The 19,895-nt window shown below is 42.0% G+C and overlaps 2 protein-coding genes across 4 annotated transcripts; both read left to right on the top strand.

The window, feature by feature from the left end:
- The first annotated feature begins 331 nt into the window (after positions 1–331).
- On the top strand, positions 332–10,126 carry aldocb (aldolase C, fructose-bisphosphate, b). Of its 3 annotated transcripts, none has more exons than XM_004549985.4 (9): positions 332–452; positions 6,380–6,496; positions 6,806–7,017; positions 7,473–7,527; positions 7,626–7,786; positions 7,911–7,994; positions 8,090–8,264; positions 8,670–8,869; positions 8,980–10,126. In XM_004549985.4, exons 2-9 carry the CDS (start codon positions 6,385–6,387, stop codon positions 9,070–9,072), a joined length of 1,092 nt encoding a protein of 363 aa, XP_004550042.3. In that variant the 5' UTR covers positions 332–452; positions 6,380–6,384; the 3' UTR covers positions 9,073–10,126. The 3 variants fall into 3 exon arrangements, with proteins under 3 accessions (XP_004550042.3, XP_076745281.1, XP_076745282.1); XM_076889166.1 differs by lacking the exon at positions 332–452 and adding an exon at positions 1,349–1,780; XM_076889167.1 differs by lacking the exon at positions 332–452 and adding an exon at positions 1,873–2,137.
- Positions 10,127–12,862: 2,736 nt separating this feature from the next.
- On the top strand, positions 12,863–18,777 carry pigs (phosphatidylinositol glycan anchor biosynthesis, class S). The gene is made up of 12 exons (XM_004549982.5): positions 12,863–12,995; positions 14,213–14,352; positions 14,449–14,560; positions 14,645–14,734; positions 14,843–14,934; positions 15,145–15,385; positions 15,463–15,605; positions 15,690–15,804; positions 15,907–16,052; positions 16,145–16,245; positions 16,325–16,535; positions 18,257–18,777. The coding sequence occupies exons 1-12, from the start codon at positions 12,977–12,979 to the stop codon at positions 18,533–18,535; spliced, it is 1,689 nt and encodes a 562-aa protein (XP_004550039.2). The 5' UTR covers positions 12,863–12,976; the 3' UTR covers positions 18,536–18,777.
- The last annotated feature ends 1,118 nt before the right edge of the window (positions 18,778–19,895 follow it).

Here is a 19,895-nt window from a genome sequence, read left to right as displayed (position 1 = left end):
CATATGTGAAAGTCATAAAAGTTCACTCAGCTTTGTCTATAACTAGGCCGCAAAACATGAGTATTAATCATTTTCAGAGGTTATTTAACACTAGGACGAAAAAAGACTTACCAAATACAGAGTATATTTAATTAAAGTAAATTATTTTTATCTTATTGAACAGTTTGCACTGTAGGAGGCGAAGTTCCGCCTTTGTTCACAATCGCTTTGTCAATTTTACCATCATCATCTATAAATACCTTGGTACTTTTAGAAAACAGAGGACAAACTGTCTCCACAAAGAAGAAAAAAAGATGCACAATCACTCTGGAGCTCTGCGGCGCATGCGCCCCGTCGCTTCGTGCCGTGACGCCTGGTTTAAGCTCCGCCCAGGCTTTCTAAAAGGTCACGTCGCGCTGCAGCAGTGAAACAGGAGACCGTTCCGCATCCTCTGCGCACACCTCTATCAGCAGGTAAGAGTCACCTCATCCAAAAATTGTTTAAATTTTAAACGTTTATTGTGTGTTACTGAGCGCGTCAGCCATGATGGCTGTCATTCTGATGGTGATGCGGATGTGATGCTGTTGACTGAACCTACAGCTAGCTGTATCTTCCAAAAGCTAGCCTGTTAGCCATAAATGAACAAACAGCGTCATTAGCTGTATCACTGATGCTATGTCATCTCAATTTGACAGACAACTCCTAAAAGTCTATCACCTTCTCAAAAACAGTCGTTTTAGAGTTGCGCATTTCGGCCCCATCATCGAAGTACGCAACAGGAAGGGCGCAGAAGTGATGACCTTCAAGGATGGAAGTGGAGGAGACGAGCCTGTTGCGCCTTCCTTCGCTTCAGATCGACGCTATCAGTTTTTACATGTGCTTGATTATGCGTGATTTGTCGGGTACAAACGTGGGTGGCAGCGGTGATGGGTGAGGGCTGTGACGAGGTTGTTTCCCGTCAGGGTGTAGCTGTCCCGAAGCACGTAGACATCGAGAGGCGGAGCCGCAGAGTACGTGAAAAAGCTACACGTGTTAATGAAGTCATATAGCGGCCTGAATTTTGGAAGCAAGGCCTGCGTGTGTGTGTGTGTATGTATATGTATATATATATATATATATTATATGCGCTAGTTTTGTAGAAAAGTGGCGTAAAATTAACCAACTTAAGCAAATTAGTTCAGAATGTAAAATAAATACTAATATCAACAATAATCATGATAATATATAACAAATATGTTTTAGCCCTTATCACGTGGGGATGTAATTGATGAGGGTTGGATTGCAGAAGTGTTTATAATTAAAAAACCAAAACAAACGGCAGTTTCCACTTAGTAATTATATTTTTTACTATTCTCTTGCATTATTAACGAGTGTAATTCTTAAATAAGTGTTTTCATTGTTGATTTGTACGCTACTACTTCACGTGTAAAATGAATTTTAAAAAAAACAAATGAGGCAATGGATCAATGAACAAATCGAAACCCTTAATCAATAACTGCTGTTGCTAAATAATTCTCCATTGATAAACTAATAGTTTCCAGTCCAGAAAGTATTTTTACAATCATACACCAGGTGTTCTTAATTATGAGTGGTTTCCTTACTGACGTTTGTTATGGACATGTTTCTGAAGTCTAACCTGCACATTTTCATCAATGTCCACCTTTCTTTGAACTGCAACACCCTCGCAGCCTCGAGGTCTGTAATAGGCTCCCATTGAGCTGCATGGGTAACAGTGCTCCTGCTACCGCTGCAGCATCAAGGCCTGAAGATAGATGCGACGCCAAGGCCAGAGGCCCGTCTGGTAACAAAGCACAGCACTGAAAGCAGGCTTTTTATTTTAGTGCTGTCCTGCAGGAGCCATTTCATCGCAAAGCTCATGCAACTTGAAAATAGAATTTAAAAAAAAAAAAAAAAAAGTGGCACCCTCCAGAGGGTTCTGATGATCTAGACAAAACGGCAAAAAAATCCTCATCCTCCCCCTACATGCTTATGAACATAGGCAGTAAATCTAGCATGCAAGCTCAAGACCTTGTAGTTGAATGCTTGCAGCAATGCTTAAAAGAAGACCAGCTGCAGCGTGATGGCTGTAAATGTGGACTCTGATGTTTTTCTTGTATTTGTGATTTCTCACTGCATGCCGGGCTGCTCCTGTTTTAAGGTGAGAAGCATTGGATGGCCCCTCTGTTTGTTTTTGTTTTTTCTTCTGTTAACCTGAAATTCAATCGAAATCAGACAGCATCACAGTTAAATCAGCCTGGTACAAATCTAGATGTGTCATTTTCCATCTAACAACAACTAAAGAGCGTGTGTGTGTGTGAGTCCGGTCTTCTTGTTTTTTCAAGTGGTTCTCTGTGACTCAGCAGGGAGTTGATCTTCATGTCGCATTGCAGAAGTGTTGTTGAAGCAGACCACTTCAACAGGCTGGATCAAAGATCAGAAAATATAGAGAGCTGGGCTACGTGTCATGAAAGCCTGCATATGCAGTCTACTCACAACAGTGAACCAGCTTTAAACTGTTCAGTCATATCACTTCAGGCTTATCAGTTTTTAGTGATGGTATGGTTTTGTTTTGGGTTTTTTTTGTTTATTTTTTGTTTTTTATTCTTTTGAGCTGCTTTAGCCACACAGGAAATTGATCAGGAATCGATGAAGAATCTGACCTCCAAGCAGAATTTCTAATTGCAGTTACCAAATCAATAAATCTCACGAATGACAATCAATAGGATGCACTCGAATTTACTACACACACGCCCGTTCAACTATCTTATTGAGGACCTTCATTGACATAATGGTTTCCCTAACCGTTAAAAATGAATGCCTCAACCGAACCCTTATCCTAAACCTAACCATAACCTAATTGTAACCCTGACACTAAAACCACATTTTGAGCCTCAAAAAGGCCTTCAAACTTGTGAGGACCAGTGTGTGTGTGTCCTCACAAGTGACTGTTGGTTCTTACAAGTATAGTAGAATGCAGCTTTCGGTCCTCACAAAGATGGCTAAACAGGAACACGAACACACACAAACAGCCTTAGAACCTTGTGCACATAATTTATAAAATATTTGAAAGCCGCATTAGATAAATGTCCTTGGCCACTGGGGCAACATGATCACTGAACAGTGTATGTTATTGGTAACTTTATGTGTATGTGACTGTCTGGAAGATAACGGTTATCACCAGTGTTGATGATAACGCTACTGGAAGGTCTCTACTTGATTCTGATAGCGCTTACGCTGCTCTAGTTTTAGCTTCCTATTTTTATTTTTATTTTTTTTTTGGAAACACAGGAAGATCTTTTTAACCCTGGAGAACCCATGGGGTCAAATTTGACCCTATGGTTTCCCTAGTAAACCAATGGGGACGGATCTGACTCCATGGGTTCTCCAGGCTTAAAGAGTTCTTAGCCTAATACTGTAGCTCAGGGTAGTCAATACAAATGAAGACGCAGGTTCACCCAATTGTAATGTCCTGCAGTTTTTATAGGATGTGCTATAGTTTCTTTAAATCTGCTACAGTTGGGTAGTTGAGGCTTCTACCGAACTCAAAAAAATTTCTGTATTTTAATATTAACTCAAAAAACAAAACAAAATGGTTTCAAATAATCACTTGACTTCATGAATAGATCATGAAGCTAAAGGAATATGCAAAGCAGAAATATTTAAACTCAAACACCAATGAAAAGCCTTCCTTTTAATTCTCTTGATCAGGCCATTTCCCTAACATCCTATGCTCTGAATAATGGACTTTTTTTTTTTTTTTTTTTTTTGTCTTTTTAACCTTTTGGGCTTGTTTGTTTTAAGTGTGTCACATCTGTGGTGCAAGGCCCTGCAGTGGTGCTTGTGTGGCACAGAGTGAGGTAGTTGTCTTTGTTCTAATGGCCTCCTCTGGGACTGTTTCCTGGAGACGTTCAAGAAGCAAACCCAAAAATGGAAAACATAAGATTAGTACCTCCTTTGGCTGTGAGTAACATAAGCTGAGTTGTCATCACCTGATTATGTCTAAAGCAGTTCAGCCACAGCCTTCTGACAATCTCCCATTTTTTGATTTGGGAGCCATCGTAGATTAAGAGAGACCGAAGGATAATCCTATGTGACAAATATTTTCCCAGGTTACTTTACCAAAGAGAGAAATGTCCTTGACACCACACACTCTCTCTCTGTGGTTGTTGCATTGATGCATAGTAGTGATTCTAAAACTTTATACTTGCACATTTAGCCAATATCTTTTTTTTTTTTTTTTTTTTTTAAAGCTAATAACCCTCCAAGCATAAACTCTAGTGCACTACTACCAAACTTGCCCCAGCTGATAATGTGCTAGAGTCCTGCCTCATATTGTTCTTTTAAGGGGGTTGTATTAATTTGTGTATGCAATTCCCTATGGACGGTGTAAAAAGACATGGTTTCACCCATTGCAAACGTGCTCCTGTGCACTCGTCCAAAATCCCGGATGCATGTCCCTGGTTGCGGATGACCTATGTGTCAGTTTAATGCCGATTGGTTGACACGTGGCGACATTCACAGGGACTGGGAGAAGCACAGGCAGTGACTGTGGTGGTCACTTCTCAATGTGTTTGACACTTTGTTTCACTTCAGCTCTTTTCATGTTGTAACTTCCCTCTACTCTGTCCTGAGCTGATGGACCAATAACAGAATAACCAGGAGTAGCCCGCAGACCAGTTATACTACATAGTTGTGTAGTATACTGGTACACTCCCTCCACCGACGCTCTCTGTGGGTAAGCAGGCCTCCATAGGCTGCTGGGGCTGAGCCGTGATTTCAGCGTAAGCCTCCAGTCAATGTAAAGTTGTCATCTTTAGTAATTTTCCGTTATTTTTTTTTTTTTTGTCCAGTTGTTGCATAAACTGTAGATTTCCTATTGAGTTAGCTTGTTGTGCAATGTTTCCTTAGCGAAACTCCACCACGGTGGAGTTGTACTGCTTCACAAAGGAGGGCAGGTATTTGCTGAGCATGGTTTTTGGCTGGTACAGACAGTGGAGCAGAGCTGAGGGCACACATGCCTTTGCCCTTAGGTTGGCTTTTATCACGTGTAAATACTTCCTTTTATTCACTGGAGATGTGAAGTATGCAGCTTGTACCCCTGCTGAAGCTATTCTCCTCGGGGACACGATATGCCCTGCAGGCCTGGCCGTGTGAGTGTGTGTGATAAGAGTTGCACACTGATTTCATTGAGAGGCCTGTGTGTACTGTAAAGGTTATCTCATAGCTTTAAGCTGAGGATTAACACAGAGGGTACAGGGAGTATATCAGACGGTGTGCTCTCACAATAAACCAGCCTCCCTGACTTTATCATTAAGCTGTATTACAGCCTCCTATGAATGTGTGCCTTTACAATATACTGACAATTCCAGCTTTTAGTTGACACTGCTTGCTGTGGAGGAACATTTAGTAGAATAAATGAATAGTCTATCGAATTCTCCAATGGATGACCTGCTATTGTGGCCCACACCCGGCAGCGTTGTGCACAAAGCTACAGCCTTGTGTTCAGCGGGAGCGCCTCGGATACCAATATAGCCAAACAGACAAGTCACAGCTTGTTCTCAGGCACACAGTGCATTAGCTGGAGTGAGAACGGAAATTTACAAATCCTTGATGCACTCATATCGCATGGCTCCAGTAGAAATAATTTGTAGTCTGAGAACAGCAGCGCTTAAATGGATGCGTGACGTGTCACTCCAGGCGAAGAACTAAAGGTGTAACTGGCAGAGAGGTGTATAATGACAGAGGAAAACAAAGAGTGTTGCTGAGGAGGGGGAAACGAGCCGTGTTGCATCCAGGCCTGCAGCTATAATGAGGACTGGCAGCAGAGTCTATAGGAGCGTTATTACACAACCCCTTCCCCCTCCCTCCATCCGTCTGGTGTGGTTCACATGGGGGAGGTGAGGGGTTACGTAACTGCTAATTTATGGAAGAGTGAGGAAGGGAAAGGGGAATTAAATAATCTGGTTTGAAGGCTGTTTATGGAGTTTGGTCACTGCCACCAAGCTTTCTGTTTTTAATGACTGACACCAGATGATGCATGAAAATGAATGTCAACAAGATGGGGTGTTTGCTTCTAGTCACAATAAGTGATTTTACTGAATTACTTTTTTTCTATTTCCTTTTCTTTTTTCTCCCCCCCCCCCCCCTTCAACTCTCAGGAAACAGGAAATGTACTGCTCGCATCTTGCACACATGTCATGTTCTTGTATGGTGTGATTAAGTGCCATCGTGTAGGAGTTTGCCCATTTTCACCAATCTGGCTGCACTTAACTTAGAAAAGCTCATTGGTATAACAGTATAGTTGAGCTGCAGACAATGGAGACATTAAATGAGGCCAGCCCTGGGCAGTCATCCAGGTTTGCACATAGTGAAGCAGTATGTGTGTTTCGCTCTCTTTCAGCCACCATGACTCACCAGTATCCCGCACTGACCCCTGAGCAGAAGAAGGAGCTGCAGGACATTGCTCACAGGATAGTAGCTCCAGGCAAAGGCATCCTCGCAGCTGATGAGTCCACCGGTATGTGTTGGTGTGTCGGTGTTTCAGCAAAGGTGGCTGATTGAAACGCAACATTAAACATGGTTGAATACCAACATACAGTACACTGAACATGCAGTGAGTTGCATGTGAAATTAGAATTGCTGTGCGTTTATTTAAAGAGATCATAAAATAAAGATGCATGTTATTGTTTCTATAAGATTACTGCAAACAAGCAGTTTTAGTCTTCTGCTGTAGGCCATTTTATACTGTAAATGATGCTAAATAAATGGCATTTGTGTCGTCTGTGTGTATTTTATTAAATCCATGTCCTTGTTTTTTGCTCTTTAGGCAGCATGGCAAAGCGTTTGAACCCCATTGGGGTCGAGAACACTGAGGAGAACAGGCGCCGCTACCGCCAGTTGCTCTTCACAGCCGACCAGCGCATCGACAGCTGTATCGGAGGTGTGATCTTCTTCCATGAAACCCTCTACCAGAACACTGACGATGGCGTCAACTTCGCCAAGCTCATCAAAGACCGCGGCATTGTCGTTGGCATCAAGGTAGGCAGGGGATTGCCGTTGCTGGGTAATCAGTTTACCCTGGTGCATTCTTGAAAATTAGTTTTAGCTCAGTTTCATTATGCTTCTGCTGCATTGCCTGGTTTGTGCCATTACGTGTTAGTTTACATAGTTTGTTGTGCTCAGAGTCTACCTTAAAACACAAGAGCCTGAGTGCTGAAAATCTCAACCTCCTTTTGTTTTGAATGTCATCATCACTTCGCTGTTGATATAATGCAGTCAAGTGACTCAGCTTAGCAGGCAGTGTAAACCCTCATCGTTTAGCAGGTAAAACCTGAAAGGTGTTCCTTTTTTTTTTCTTAAACCAAAAAAAAACACGCTTTCAGTGTGTTTACATACACTCAGACCCACACATAACAGCAGATCATGTTGTTAGGACCAACTGGGCTAAAGTTATTTCAGGTCAAATTCAGAACATTTTCTGTTTGTCTTTACAGGTTGACAAGGGTGTTGTACCCCTCGCTGGAACAAATGGAGAGACCACCACTCAGGGTAGGAGACAGTAGACGCACAAGTTTGAGAACTGAAATGAACTTCACGGAAGCCCTGTGTGTTTCTCATGGCTGGTTCTGTGCGTTGTTTGAGTGCAGGTCTGGATGGGCTGTCCGAGCGATGCGCGCAGTATAAGAAAGACGGCGCAGATTTCGCCAAGTGGCGTTGTGTGCTGAAGATCAGCGAAACCACGCCGTCTGAGCTGGCCATCTTTGAGAACGCCAACGTGCTGGCACGATATGCTAGCATCTGCCAACAGGTTAGTGTGGTACTATAGAGGATTCCTTTCCTTTTTTTGGAAAGGACACTAGTGATCATCAAATGGTAGTATTGTATATTTCTAAAATACTGGTGTTAAATTTACACTCTGTAATCTCTTTCAGAATGGTATTGTTCCAATTGTGGAGCCTGAGATCCTTCCCGATGGAGATCATGACCTGAAGCGTTGCCAGTACGTCACCGAGAAGGTAACATGTTGCAGAATGTGGAACTCTGCCACCTTTATCTGTTCTGGAGAGTTCAAGTTTGGACTTGCGTGCTATCGTTTGTCTCCTGCTGTTAGGTCCTTGCTGCAGTGTACAAGGCTCTGTCGGACCACCACGTGTACCTCGAGGGGACACTGCTGAAGCCCAACATGGTCACAGCTGGACACTCCTGCCCAACTAAGTACAGCAGTGAAGAAATCGCCATGGCTACTGTTACTGCTCTGCGCCGCACAGTGCCTCCTGCTGTCCCAGGCAAGATACTTGTGTATATAATAGGAAAAATTCAGGGAGTGGGACAGTATCTGTGTGCAACAGCAGGGCTCAAAGTGACTTAATAGAGCAGCATATTTAAAAGTTAAACCATTATATGTTATCATGGATAAACTGCTAGCTGAAACATGCTTTTGTGAATGTATAAAATCAGTTAGATCATCCCTTGGAATTTGGATGAGTTGACTAGTAAATTGGCAGTCTTGGCATTTTTCAGATTGCTTTGATTTCCTAATAGTAATACTTAAATCTCTAGATTCTTTCACTCGTTTATATCTAACTGCAGAGTGCAAACATGCAGGAAAAGATGCTTTCGAAAACCTTTAAAATCTTCCTCGACATCAGGTATGAGCAGATCGGTAACTCATGTTTCTTTTGTATAAACAGGGGTGACATTCTTGTCTGGTGGCCAGTCTGAGGAAGAGGCCAGCGTGAACCTTAATGCCATTAACAACTGCCCACTCCCCAAGCCCTGGGCCCTGACTTTCTCCTACGGCCGTGCCCTGCAGGCCTCAGCTCTTAACGCCTGGAAAGGACAGCTGAACAACGAGAAGGCCGCCACCGAGGAGTTCGTCAAGCGCGCCGAGGTCAGACCACAGGAAGGGACATCAGATGTGTCCTTTGTACTGCTAATTTAAAAAAGCAAAACTTTCTTTGCTCTTTTGCTTATGTCTGTTTTGTTTTTTTTCTTCTCCAGGCTAACGGTCTGGCTGCACTCGGCAAGTACGAGTCTTCCGGAAGTGGCACCGCCGCAGCCCAGTCCCTCTACGTGGCTAATCACGCCTATTAAACAGCAAACTACCACGTTGAGCTGTGGCATAGTTATAGTCTATCTGCTCTGCTGTCTCCCCTCTTCACTCCTCCATCAATCACAGGCCTGTGCTGTCTGCTTTACTTTAGAGTTCTTAAATTTACATTATTAGATATGTGTATTTGAAACCATCATGTGACATCACAGTACAAAAGGAAACAGACATGGGTCATCTGTCTTTTTTTTTTTTTTTTTTAATTCCCCCCAGTTTCAACAAATGGTTAGTTTTGAGACAATTTGAAGTTAAACGGTTGGAGGATAATCAAAAATGTTTAGTCAGTATTCATTCCACATTCCTTCTTTCACGCAGCTGTCTCTGCCCACTTCACACAAAATATCAAATCACTCCCAAGCAGGCCAGATCAGCATGTTTGTGTCAGTGTTTCGCTTCTGTCAGAACGGCATTTGTTCATTGTTGAAACGCTCTACTAACATCCGCACTGACACCAAGTGGGACCAACTGCTTATTAGTGGCATCAGAACATGCGTTAAGGAGCAAGATGGCAGACGAGGTGAAAATGTTGAGCCGAGTTGATCTTTTGAACAAAAGTGTGGAGTGCTCTGTTGTGCTTTCAGACAGATGTATATCTAGTAGATGTTAGCAGGCACATTATACTGTAATAAGCCACTACACACCAGGATTCTTCCTTTTTTTTTTTTTTTTTTTCTTTTTTTTTGTTCTTGTGCTCCTTATCACCATTATTGAATTTTAAAACAAACAACCATCTTGTGTGTCTGTTCATTAGCTTAACATTACATGCAGTAATCAATGTATTCAGTTGTGTGAAGGTGTCAATATTATGTGATGCTAGTGTGTCATCCTCCCACCTGATTTCCCCCCGCCTGCCCTACCGAACGACCAGACTAGTTTCTATCGACATTCACATCCAATGGACCAATGGCGTGGGGTCAGCAGCGGGGAAACGGTCGCTGCTGTGTTGGAGTACTGTGCCGTTTGTGGTGTTAATATTGTTCTTTAAGCACTTGGTGTGTCAAATAGTGGAGAAAAATAAACTAAAACCTTAAAACATCAGATGCTTTTGTGTGATGGAATTTTCTACACCTGTCCTGATACTGGCGATGACAGAGTTATGCATGTTAGTCAAATATTGCTACTTTATTATTTAGAATCTTTACTGCCTCTACATTTTAGAAATCAATGTTGAGTATTTAATTATATTTAGTTGGCTGATATCATTACCTTTACACAATCAGCTTATTGTGATTTGAAATTAAATGGCCAACACTAATCTGCATATTTAAACTTTATTTTCAGTTTCCTGGAGGTGTATATATGCCTACATGCACCCCCTTTCTGAGTCAAAGTTATGTGTTTTGCGCTCAATCTTGCAGATTGGATAGACAGTCGCATGGAAGCAGCTCAGGGTGTGTAGGCATGACCTGCTGAAGTTAAAGCTAAAGATCAGAATGTAACACGTAGGATATTACTTTGGTCAGGGTTTACGGAAACTGGTCCAAAAAAAGGGAAAAAATATCCAGTGAGCAGTATTTCTCTGGATGATAATGCTTTGATGGCAGAGGTGACTGGCCAGACTGCTTTGAGCTGATAGAGAGGCAGCAGTAACTCAAATAACCACTCAATAGCTAAGATAAGATAAAACTTTATTAATCCCTCGGGTGGGTTCCTCTGGGAAATTCGGTTTCCAAAAGCACAGCACCGACAGAAGTTACAGTTACAGAATATTATATATATATATATATATATATATATACACACACACATATAAATACAGAGACAAATATAAATAAAATATACGAAGGGGATAAATAGAATAAATAGGAATAAAAATAAAAATACAAGTGAATTGCACATTTCAAGTATTGAGGTCTATTGCACCATTGACTAAGATATGCAGAAGAGCATCTATGAATGCACTACACATCATGTGGCTTAAAGGAGATGTGCTACCGCAGCAGAAGACCACACCAGCTAAAATTTCTTTCAGTGGACAGTGAGTCTGTGTGAATTTATAAAGCCTTTTTAAAAACAACTACGGGGTCTCCTTCACCAAATGTAAAAGACAAACTTGGGCCAAAAGGTAAAAAATATAGAAAATCGCTCCACAATTTTGCAGCTGCAACTTCGAAAGCCCCATCACCTCTGAGTTTATGTTGTGTCTTTGGAACCAGCAAAAGTCTCTGGTCTGCTGACCTGAGAACGAGGTGGGACATAAGAGTGCAATAGCTCAGACAGATAAAATTATGTAGAATCATTAAGAGACTTAAAGACAAATAAAAGGATTTTTAAAATGGATTCGTAAACTAACTGGAAGCTAAAATTGGAGTGATGTGCTCTTGCATCCTTGCACCAGAAAAAAATCGAGCGGCGCTGTAGGTGACCAACTGGCCTGGCCAATTCCAATGAAAAGTGCATTGCAGTAATTGACACAAGAGGTTTTAAAACAGAAGTATTAATGTTTCAAGGTTGGACTAGAGTGGCTTGACCTTTGGCAGTCATCTCAACTGGAAAAAGCAGGCTTTTGCTACAGTGTTCACATAAGCTTTGAGCTTTAGAGAAGGATCCATTTTCACTCCTAAATTAGTGATAATGGATTTCTCATTTGGGGCCAATGAGGAAAGGTCAATACAGGGGCTGCTGCTGGTGCCGCTGAATCTAAACAACGTGACTTCTATCTTGTTCTCATTAAAATTCAAGTGATTTATCACCATCCATCTCCTGATGTCAATAAGGCCGTCATGGAGAGGCAGGACAGAGCATTCAGTCGTGTGCTAACATGAGGTCTAAAGTGTACCTTATGTTGGGTCCAAGCTGTGTATCACCATTTTCACTAGCATTACTGATGCTACCAGTTTCTTAAAATTATTTAGATGAAATATGCACTTTATGAAAGGGTATCTGTGGTGTCCAGTAGAGTCCAAGGGTCACCACACAAATCACCCAAATTTAACAAAGCTGACCTAAAAGTAATGAGGTCACCTGTTTAACACCAGGACCAGCTGGACAAATCAGAGCAGGGTAAATACATAACTGAGAGAGCAGCTGTTTCCTCCCTTATTGCCTATTCTGGGTGTCCTTGAGCACCCTGGCTAACTTCCATATATCATCCCAGGGTTATCAGATCAGATTTGGGTTTTACTGGACAGCTTGAGGAAGATGGCAGTGATGCAGGTGGATGTCCCTCTAGTGTCCTTACCTGACAGAACGACCACAATATGTGCATCTTCGGTGTCTGACAAGTGGTCATCAACACCAGGGCACCACAAGGAACTGTCCTCTCCCTTTTTCTATTCACCCTCTACACCACGGACTTCAGCCACTGCACAGAGACCTGGTATCTTCATCAGTTTTATAATGAGTCTGTGGTGGTTGGATGCAATAGCGAGAGTGATGAGATAGAGTACAGGGCTGTGGTGGACTTGTTTTTCCACATGTTGCGGGCATGCTGCTGGGGCAGCAGACTAAGGATCATATGTGTTAATTGTGTAAATAACACTAAGCATACTCACTTTTGTTGGTTGCTCAAGGAATTTATGCATTCACAAAGATGAATTGAGCCTGTCGTAATTAAAGCTACCACAGATGGCGCTGAATACCCACATTTATCACAGTGTGTTTGTGCGTTTAATTCTTTTACAGGTTGCGCCGACGGTCATTTTCACTCCTGCAATCCTTTGCACAACAACGTACAGCCCTAACACCTTTTTAGAACTATACGGGCAGACAGATGTCTATGCAAATATTTGATCCTATTTAATTTAATGTAAGCTATCTGTATGAACCACGGTTCTGTTTTCGTCCTCACGCGAAGAACCGCTTAGATACGTTTAAAAATTGGTCATGTGATCGGTGCTGCTGGCTGCTTGGCATCCACGAGTGCTCCCTCCCAGTTCATTGGAAGAAATGGCTATCACGGAAGTGGGTGAGTAGATTCGTAACTGAAATGAGTGTAAATGATTTAATTCTTATTAAGTGTTTCATTTTCATTGGTTTACGTTAGATTTATTAAACATGAACCTTTGTACAGAGTGCAACCATAGCGGACTAACAGGAGCCGTTTTCTCCATGTTATGACCCTTTGAAGCTAATGGCTAGCTAGCCCCAGTTGCAGGGGTGATGCCCTGCCACTGCAAGAACACCTGCTGTTTACTACATGATTTGTTTTTGTTTTGTGTTTTTAAATATATATTTTTAATTAAAGGAATACTTACGATAGTAAAGCTTCCACAAAGGGCAGTAATATGCCTAATGTTTACACTGAGCCTCGTTTACAACCATGTAAGACACTGTAGTTGATGCAGCATGATAGACACAAATGTCTTACTCAGTCAGTGGTCACCAGTCTGGACATATCGAGGGTACGTAGGGGTCAAGGATTGGGATAAAATCCTCTGTCATAATATACAGTCACCGGATATTTTAGTAGGCACACCGTGAGACTACTGAGTTCGATCCCACACTGTAGTCACAAAGGGGTGGACATGGTCAGCAAGAAAACTCAAGTATGGTATTTAAACGAGGCTCAGTTGGTGCTAAGGGGCCAAGAGCATATCCCCCACACCAGTTACACCACCAGATGCCTGTACTGTTGATACAAGACAAGGTGGATCCCTACCTTTATGCTGTTGATGTCAAATTGTGACTAAAAAAGTGGCCAGTGAGTGCGTGTAACCTATTTTAAAATATTATATTTAACATATTGTTCAATGATTTCCAGAAGCAAAAAAAAAAAACAACCCCAAAACTATTTCATTTTTTAACAATTGAGTATTTTTAGTTTAAACACCATGGTAAACTCTGATTATGTTTGCTGGTGCTTATATAAATGATCTGATTTTGTTTTAGCCTGAATCCCAAGTTAGGTTTGAATGTCGGCATTTAGAGCTGAAATAATTGGTCAGTTATCTGTTTAAATGAAGTTTTACTGCAGTTATTTTGGTAATAGATCGATTGTTACAGTTAGTCATTTTAATGTGAAACAGTGTTTATTTTAACTAAGCTGTTATTTAATTTAAAATGGGTGTATTTCAAATGTATACTTTAATTTCTACTGTACTCCATTTTTAACTGATAGATAATTAGCAGATTTATCATCAGTGAAAATCTTTCAAACAACAATACTGTGTGTTTGTCTCCCAGAGCGTCGACGAGGTCAGCTTGCTGCTCTATCCATAGCAGCCGTTGTCATCATTGTGGGAGTCCCTTTGTGGTGGCGAACAACTGAGACATACCGTGCCTGGTTACCTGTCAGTCAGATCAAAGATCTGGCTAAACTGCAGGTTTTTTAGTGTTTCCATTTATCTCTCATGCCTTGTAGTTGATTGATCTTCCTTGTGTAATACATTCTTATCTCTACGTTATTTCTTATTTTGCAGCTGCACTTGAGCGCTGATGTCGAGGTTGTGTTTGCACGCGGCACCGTCACGCCAGAACAGCAGAAAAAGGTCCCGTTGACGCAGACGCAGGATGAGGAACATACAGTGGATGGTGATTTGCTCATGCAGTTTATGATTCTGCGGTCACAGAATATGAAGCCTGCAAGGTCGTTTGACTCTCAAACTTTCTTTCCAGAGGACACAACATTGAGGTACAGGTATGAAACAAAGCACCGCACAGCTACAATCATGGAGGAAGATGCCCTGAAAAAGCCGACTGCTGCAGGTGAGCAGCAGCCTGTCAAATCCAACTTGTGGTACTTCAGATGTTGACATTTGACATTTTTTCTCAAAGAAAGCACAGCTGATAATCACGATAATTTTTCTGCTTTAGAAGCAGATCTGTCTCTGCACATGCTCAGTGAGAGTCCGTGCGGTTCTTTAGTTGTGTATGTGATCCCGGAGTCCTCTTCTTTGCTGCCTGAGGTAAAACTGAAGCTTTTTTATTGTATTTCATGAGTGTGATCACTCCATGCTAATTACTATTAGAAAAAAGGATAATGAAGAAAATATAATTTACTGTCACAGATTGTAAATAGAGTACCTTCTGCAGAGCTTGAAACACAATTAATTATTTGTTATATTCCAGGTAAGACAAAGATAATAAAGTATGCATTGCACCTTCATGCCTTTCAGGATGTGAATGTGTATATCGGTCAGCGAAGGACAGCCCTGGTGCGTATCAGCGCCCAGATGAGAGTGGGCAAGACACTAGAGCAATTGCTGGCTCAGTTGGAGCCCCAGATCAAGCAGGTGCTCCAAGTGATGTCTTTTAGCCACACTGACATCACTGTTGCACTCAGCGACAGAGTCCGTTTTAGACCTGGCAACAAAGAGAGCATTGCTGACAGCATGAGAGCCTTCAAATCTAGCCCAGGTTGGTAATTTGGCTCCAGGTTTAACTCTGAGAACACGTTTGTGTCTTTTCTTTGATTGTTCTTATCTTCCTGTCAGGTTATGAGATCACATTCAGTCTGCTAAACCCTGATCCAAAGTCACACCAGCTGCACTGGGACATTGAGGGTGCCGTGCAGACATACATCCAGCCTTTGCTTACAAAACTGTCCCCTCTGGCTAACTTTAGCATGGACTCTCAGGTGCTGTTAATGCACAGTCCCTATTATGACAAAGAAAAGATGCTCAATTATTGGAAGTTAAGGTTTACCTTTCCTTTTTTATAGACCTTGTACTACACCATGCTCGGAGTGACCCCACGCTTTGACAGCAGCTTCGAGGCTTACACGCTCAATGCTGACAGCCTTGCACATGTCATCAACCCGGTGGAGGCTAGACTTGGTAAAAGTCTGCTTTTTTAAATGATCATGGTTTAGCTTTTTCTGCTGTATTTAAATACAATATGTTTTAATTCTTTTTTTTTTTTTTGCGTTTGACTTCCAGGCTCTAATGCGGCATCTTCTAACCCTGTGTTAAATTTTCTGCTGTATGTCCCGGATATTCGTCATTCACCCCTTTACATCCACGATCACAGGAAACAGGAAGTCCCTTCCAATGCGTTTCACTCTCCACGGTGGGGTGGAATCATGGTAAGAAGAACGAAGAGCAACGCTGAGGGAGAGCTGCATGTTTATTTTGTTATGTTGGGTATTGTAACCTATATTTATCCATGTTTTTGCAGGTTTATAACGTGAATGGTTTCTATAGGTCGGAGACGGAGTTCCCTGTTCACGTCAACATTAACATGGCTAAAGTGATGGGAGTCTTCCTCACCCAGCTTCGGTAAGTGTTAACCCGCAGTGCGGCAGTCGTTTTCTTTCCTCTCGACACAAAGTAACCTTCATGTGCCGTGTCCTGTCAGGTTGTTGCTGGGCGTGCAGTCATTAAGCCCCCCACCTGGCTTCCTCGTGGCACCGTGTGGTAGCACAGGACTAGCTGACTGGGAGCTGGATCGCCTCATGTGGAGTCGTAGTGTGGAAAACATTGCAACAGCAACCACCACCATCACCTCTCTGGCGCAGTTGCTGGACCAGATAGGCAACATTGTTATCAATGACAACATTGCACAGCAGGTAAGGTGAAGGTGTTTTAGTAGTTATGCGTTTGCTCCATGTAGCAAAATTGTGCATGTGCGTAGATTTCTTAACACATCTTAACTTTGATTCTGGAGATTTATGTCATTGTTTTGGTTTCTCAGTTTAAATTTAAAACTGTCATATGTGACTTTATTTTGTTGTTAAATACTTTGTTATTGTCAGTTAATCAACAATAAACAAGCTACTTCCTGCTCATCACCTGAAGACAAAAATCCAAAATTCATCCTTCTTTTAATAATTGTATTATTGTACTAGCGACATAGTAGTGAGGACGCAAACTAAAGTTAGTTAGTAAGCTTCTACTCTGAGGGGCTTCTGGTTCATTTGCACTGGCAGGTAACAAAGATTGGCCAGAAGAGCATCTGTTTAATGTAGTACAATCAGATCCTAGCTGGGGGAAGTCAGGAACAACATCAGCAATCTCACTACATAAGCTGAAATTAGAAACATAAAAAACAAAATCAGAAACTATTTCTGTTGTCACAGCCAGCTCAAAAAGTAAAAAAAAACCCAAAAAGCTCAATTAATCTCAGTGACTGCAACATATAAAGAGGATGCCACACCAGAGTTTGAATTTGTCAGCAATACTTATTTTATTTAAACAGAATGAAGGTCTGGAGGCCTGGAAGACGGTAAGATAAACATGGAAGGAGTCCAGGCCAGCCACACAGGAGGCTGTGGGACCCAGAACCTCTCTCCCTAAACTAATAGAATAATAAAACCCATTCATGCATCTTCTGCCACTTATCCGTGTCCAGATCGCCATTGCAGCAGCCCGGGGAACACAGAGGCATACCCTCGGTCTCTCGGCCATCCAAGAAATGTAATCTCTACAGCATGTCTTGGGTTTGCCCTGGTGCATCCTCCCAGAAGGACAGGCCAGGAACAGGACATGCCCAGGAGGGATCCTAGTCAGATGGCTGAGCCACCTTGGCTGGCTCTTTGCAATGTGGAGGAGCAGCTCCTCTACTCTGAGCCCCTCCTAGATGACTGAAACCCTTGCCTGTCTCTAGGGAGAGGTCAGCCAACATTCGGAGAAAGCTCATTTATATTGCTTATATCCATGCTCTCATTCTTTTGAGTTAGTACCGAGAAGCTAGTGGACAAAGTTGCAGACCTGTCCCTCTGTCTGCTTCTGTCTGCATCTCACTCAACAAGAGCCCGATATACTGAAAAATCCCCCATTTGGGGCAGCAACTTGAGCTTAACCCTGACTGGGCACTCCACCTGGCATAGATCTGTGGTCTCAGACATAGAAGTGCTAGTTCTCATTCTTGCTGCATCACATGCAGCTGTGAACTGCTCCAAAGTGAACTGGAGGCGACCACCTGATGAACCACATCATATGCAAAAACCAAAGATGAGGACCTGAAGCCACAAAATTAGAAGCTTTTTGCCACTTGGGTGCACACCTAGAAATTCTGACTCTAAATTTTGTCAATGCCTCTTTTTTTTTTTAAAGAAAAGATACACAAAAAAATCGCCCTATGGAAAACCAAAAAATAACACTTTCATATCACACGAAGACTGCATATATGAACACAAAGACAAACCGAATGAACCCAAATAAAACAAAAGGCCATTTCAGTCTCGGTATCAGAGTGGTATCTTACGGCTAACAATTAGGTAGTCTCCTCTAATTTCATAATAATAACAATAATAATACATAACCTGTGATCTAATTTGCTAATATGCAGGTGTCCAGTGCTGTCACGTCCCTGCAGCTGGCCATGGCTGAGCTGGAGGTCGGAAACCTCGGCTTTGCTCTGCAGTACAGCAAAGAGGCCATCTTGGCTTCGGAGAAAGCATTCTTCGACCCTTCGCTCCTTCACCTGCTCTACTTTCCAGACGATCAGAAGTTTGCTATCTACATACCACTCTTCTTGCCCATGTGCGTGCCTATTCTGCTCTCAATGCTGAAAATAGTGTCGGAGGCCAGGCAGAGACGCAGAGAAAAGCAAGCCAAAAAGGAATAAGAGGCACTCAAGCAGGAGAAGAAGAACAAAGAAACTGTATGAACAAACCATTTCGTTAGTGGCCTGAAAAGGCTCATGTGAACCATTGTGGTTTGGGGTTTACAACTCCTATTGTTTTGTACAAGGATTTATGCCTGATGTACTGAGTGATTGCAGCGACTGTTTGACACTGCATGGCTGAAAGCTTCAGTTTATTTATTTTATTTCTCATGTTATTAAGAAATAAAAACTAAAGTTCCGTCTTTTGTTGTTGCACAATACCTAATGGGCTGGTACAATGGGCTGGGCGCCTGAGCAATCAGAGCACATTTACCAATTATACAGTTGTTCATACACTCGGTATTTATACCTAAACGCCTTCTAACATTAACACGTTCACTCACACTCTAATCAATTGGGTTTAGGATCTTCCTCGAGGATTTATAGATCAATCCACTGAGCTTCAGACTGGTAGATAACCCTACCATCTGAACAGCTGTGGCTTATGGAACGCCAGGACTGCCATAATGAATTAATTAAATACACCATTAAATAATTAATTAAATGTGGCAATAATTAATTAAAATTGGAATTAATTAATTAAATAAATAGTTATGACACATGTAATTAATTAATTATTGACACATTTAATTAATTATTTATGTATTTCACTTTTTAATTAATTATTGACACATTTAATTAATTATTTAATGATATATTTATTTATTTCATTTTGGCAGTCCTGGCGCCTGGCTCTCATCATGAAATAATTTTATCTGTCAGCCTCACCCATCAAACTCAGGAGGCGGGGTTAACGCTGCCCATGCAGCTTCTCTAACATTTGATTGGTTGCCGTGCAAAGTAAGTCAAAACAGGTCGATCCTAGATAATCGATTGCTTGTGTAGACTTGGGGCAGCCAGGTATCCCAGAATGCAGATCAAATCACAGGCAGCAATGGTGGTGGTGTAGTTTTAAAATACCCCGTTTTTCTGTCACCAGCTACACTTTTAACAGTGTTTTAGCCGCGAATGTCGCGCCGTATGTCTGGTCAGGTTGTCAACATAGAACATGTTTGCAAAAGTGCTCAGATGTTTTCAGAGATTTCACTAGCTCTGCTAACAATTAGCATGCAGAGTGCACCGAGGGGGTTACGTTAACCGGTTTGTTTACATATTCCACTCTCCGTGTTCCACATGTTGCATTCGCAGATTCTCATTTTCACCGAACGATCGTCTCTTTCCGCCTGGTCTTGTGTCTCTGTGCTTCGGTAACATAAAGAACGAGCTGACATTTTTCTCACGAAACCAGCGATCAGCTCAACAGACCCTCAGTTTACCTGCATGCATCCTCCTCCTCATCTGTCAGCTGTTTAACACCTGC

The sequence above is a fragment of the Maylandia zebra genome, linkage group LG10, assembly GCF_041146795.1.
Source record: "Maylandia zebra isolate NMK-2024a linkage group LG10, Mzebra_GT3a, whole genome shotgun sequence".
NCBI classification, from domain to species: domain Eukaryota; kingdom Metazoa; phylum Chordata; class Actinopteri; order Cichliformes; family Cichlidae; genus Maylandia; species Maylandia zebra.
Note: the sequence above shows the minus strand (reverse complement) of the source record. Positions and strands in the feature narration are given on the sequence as shown.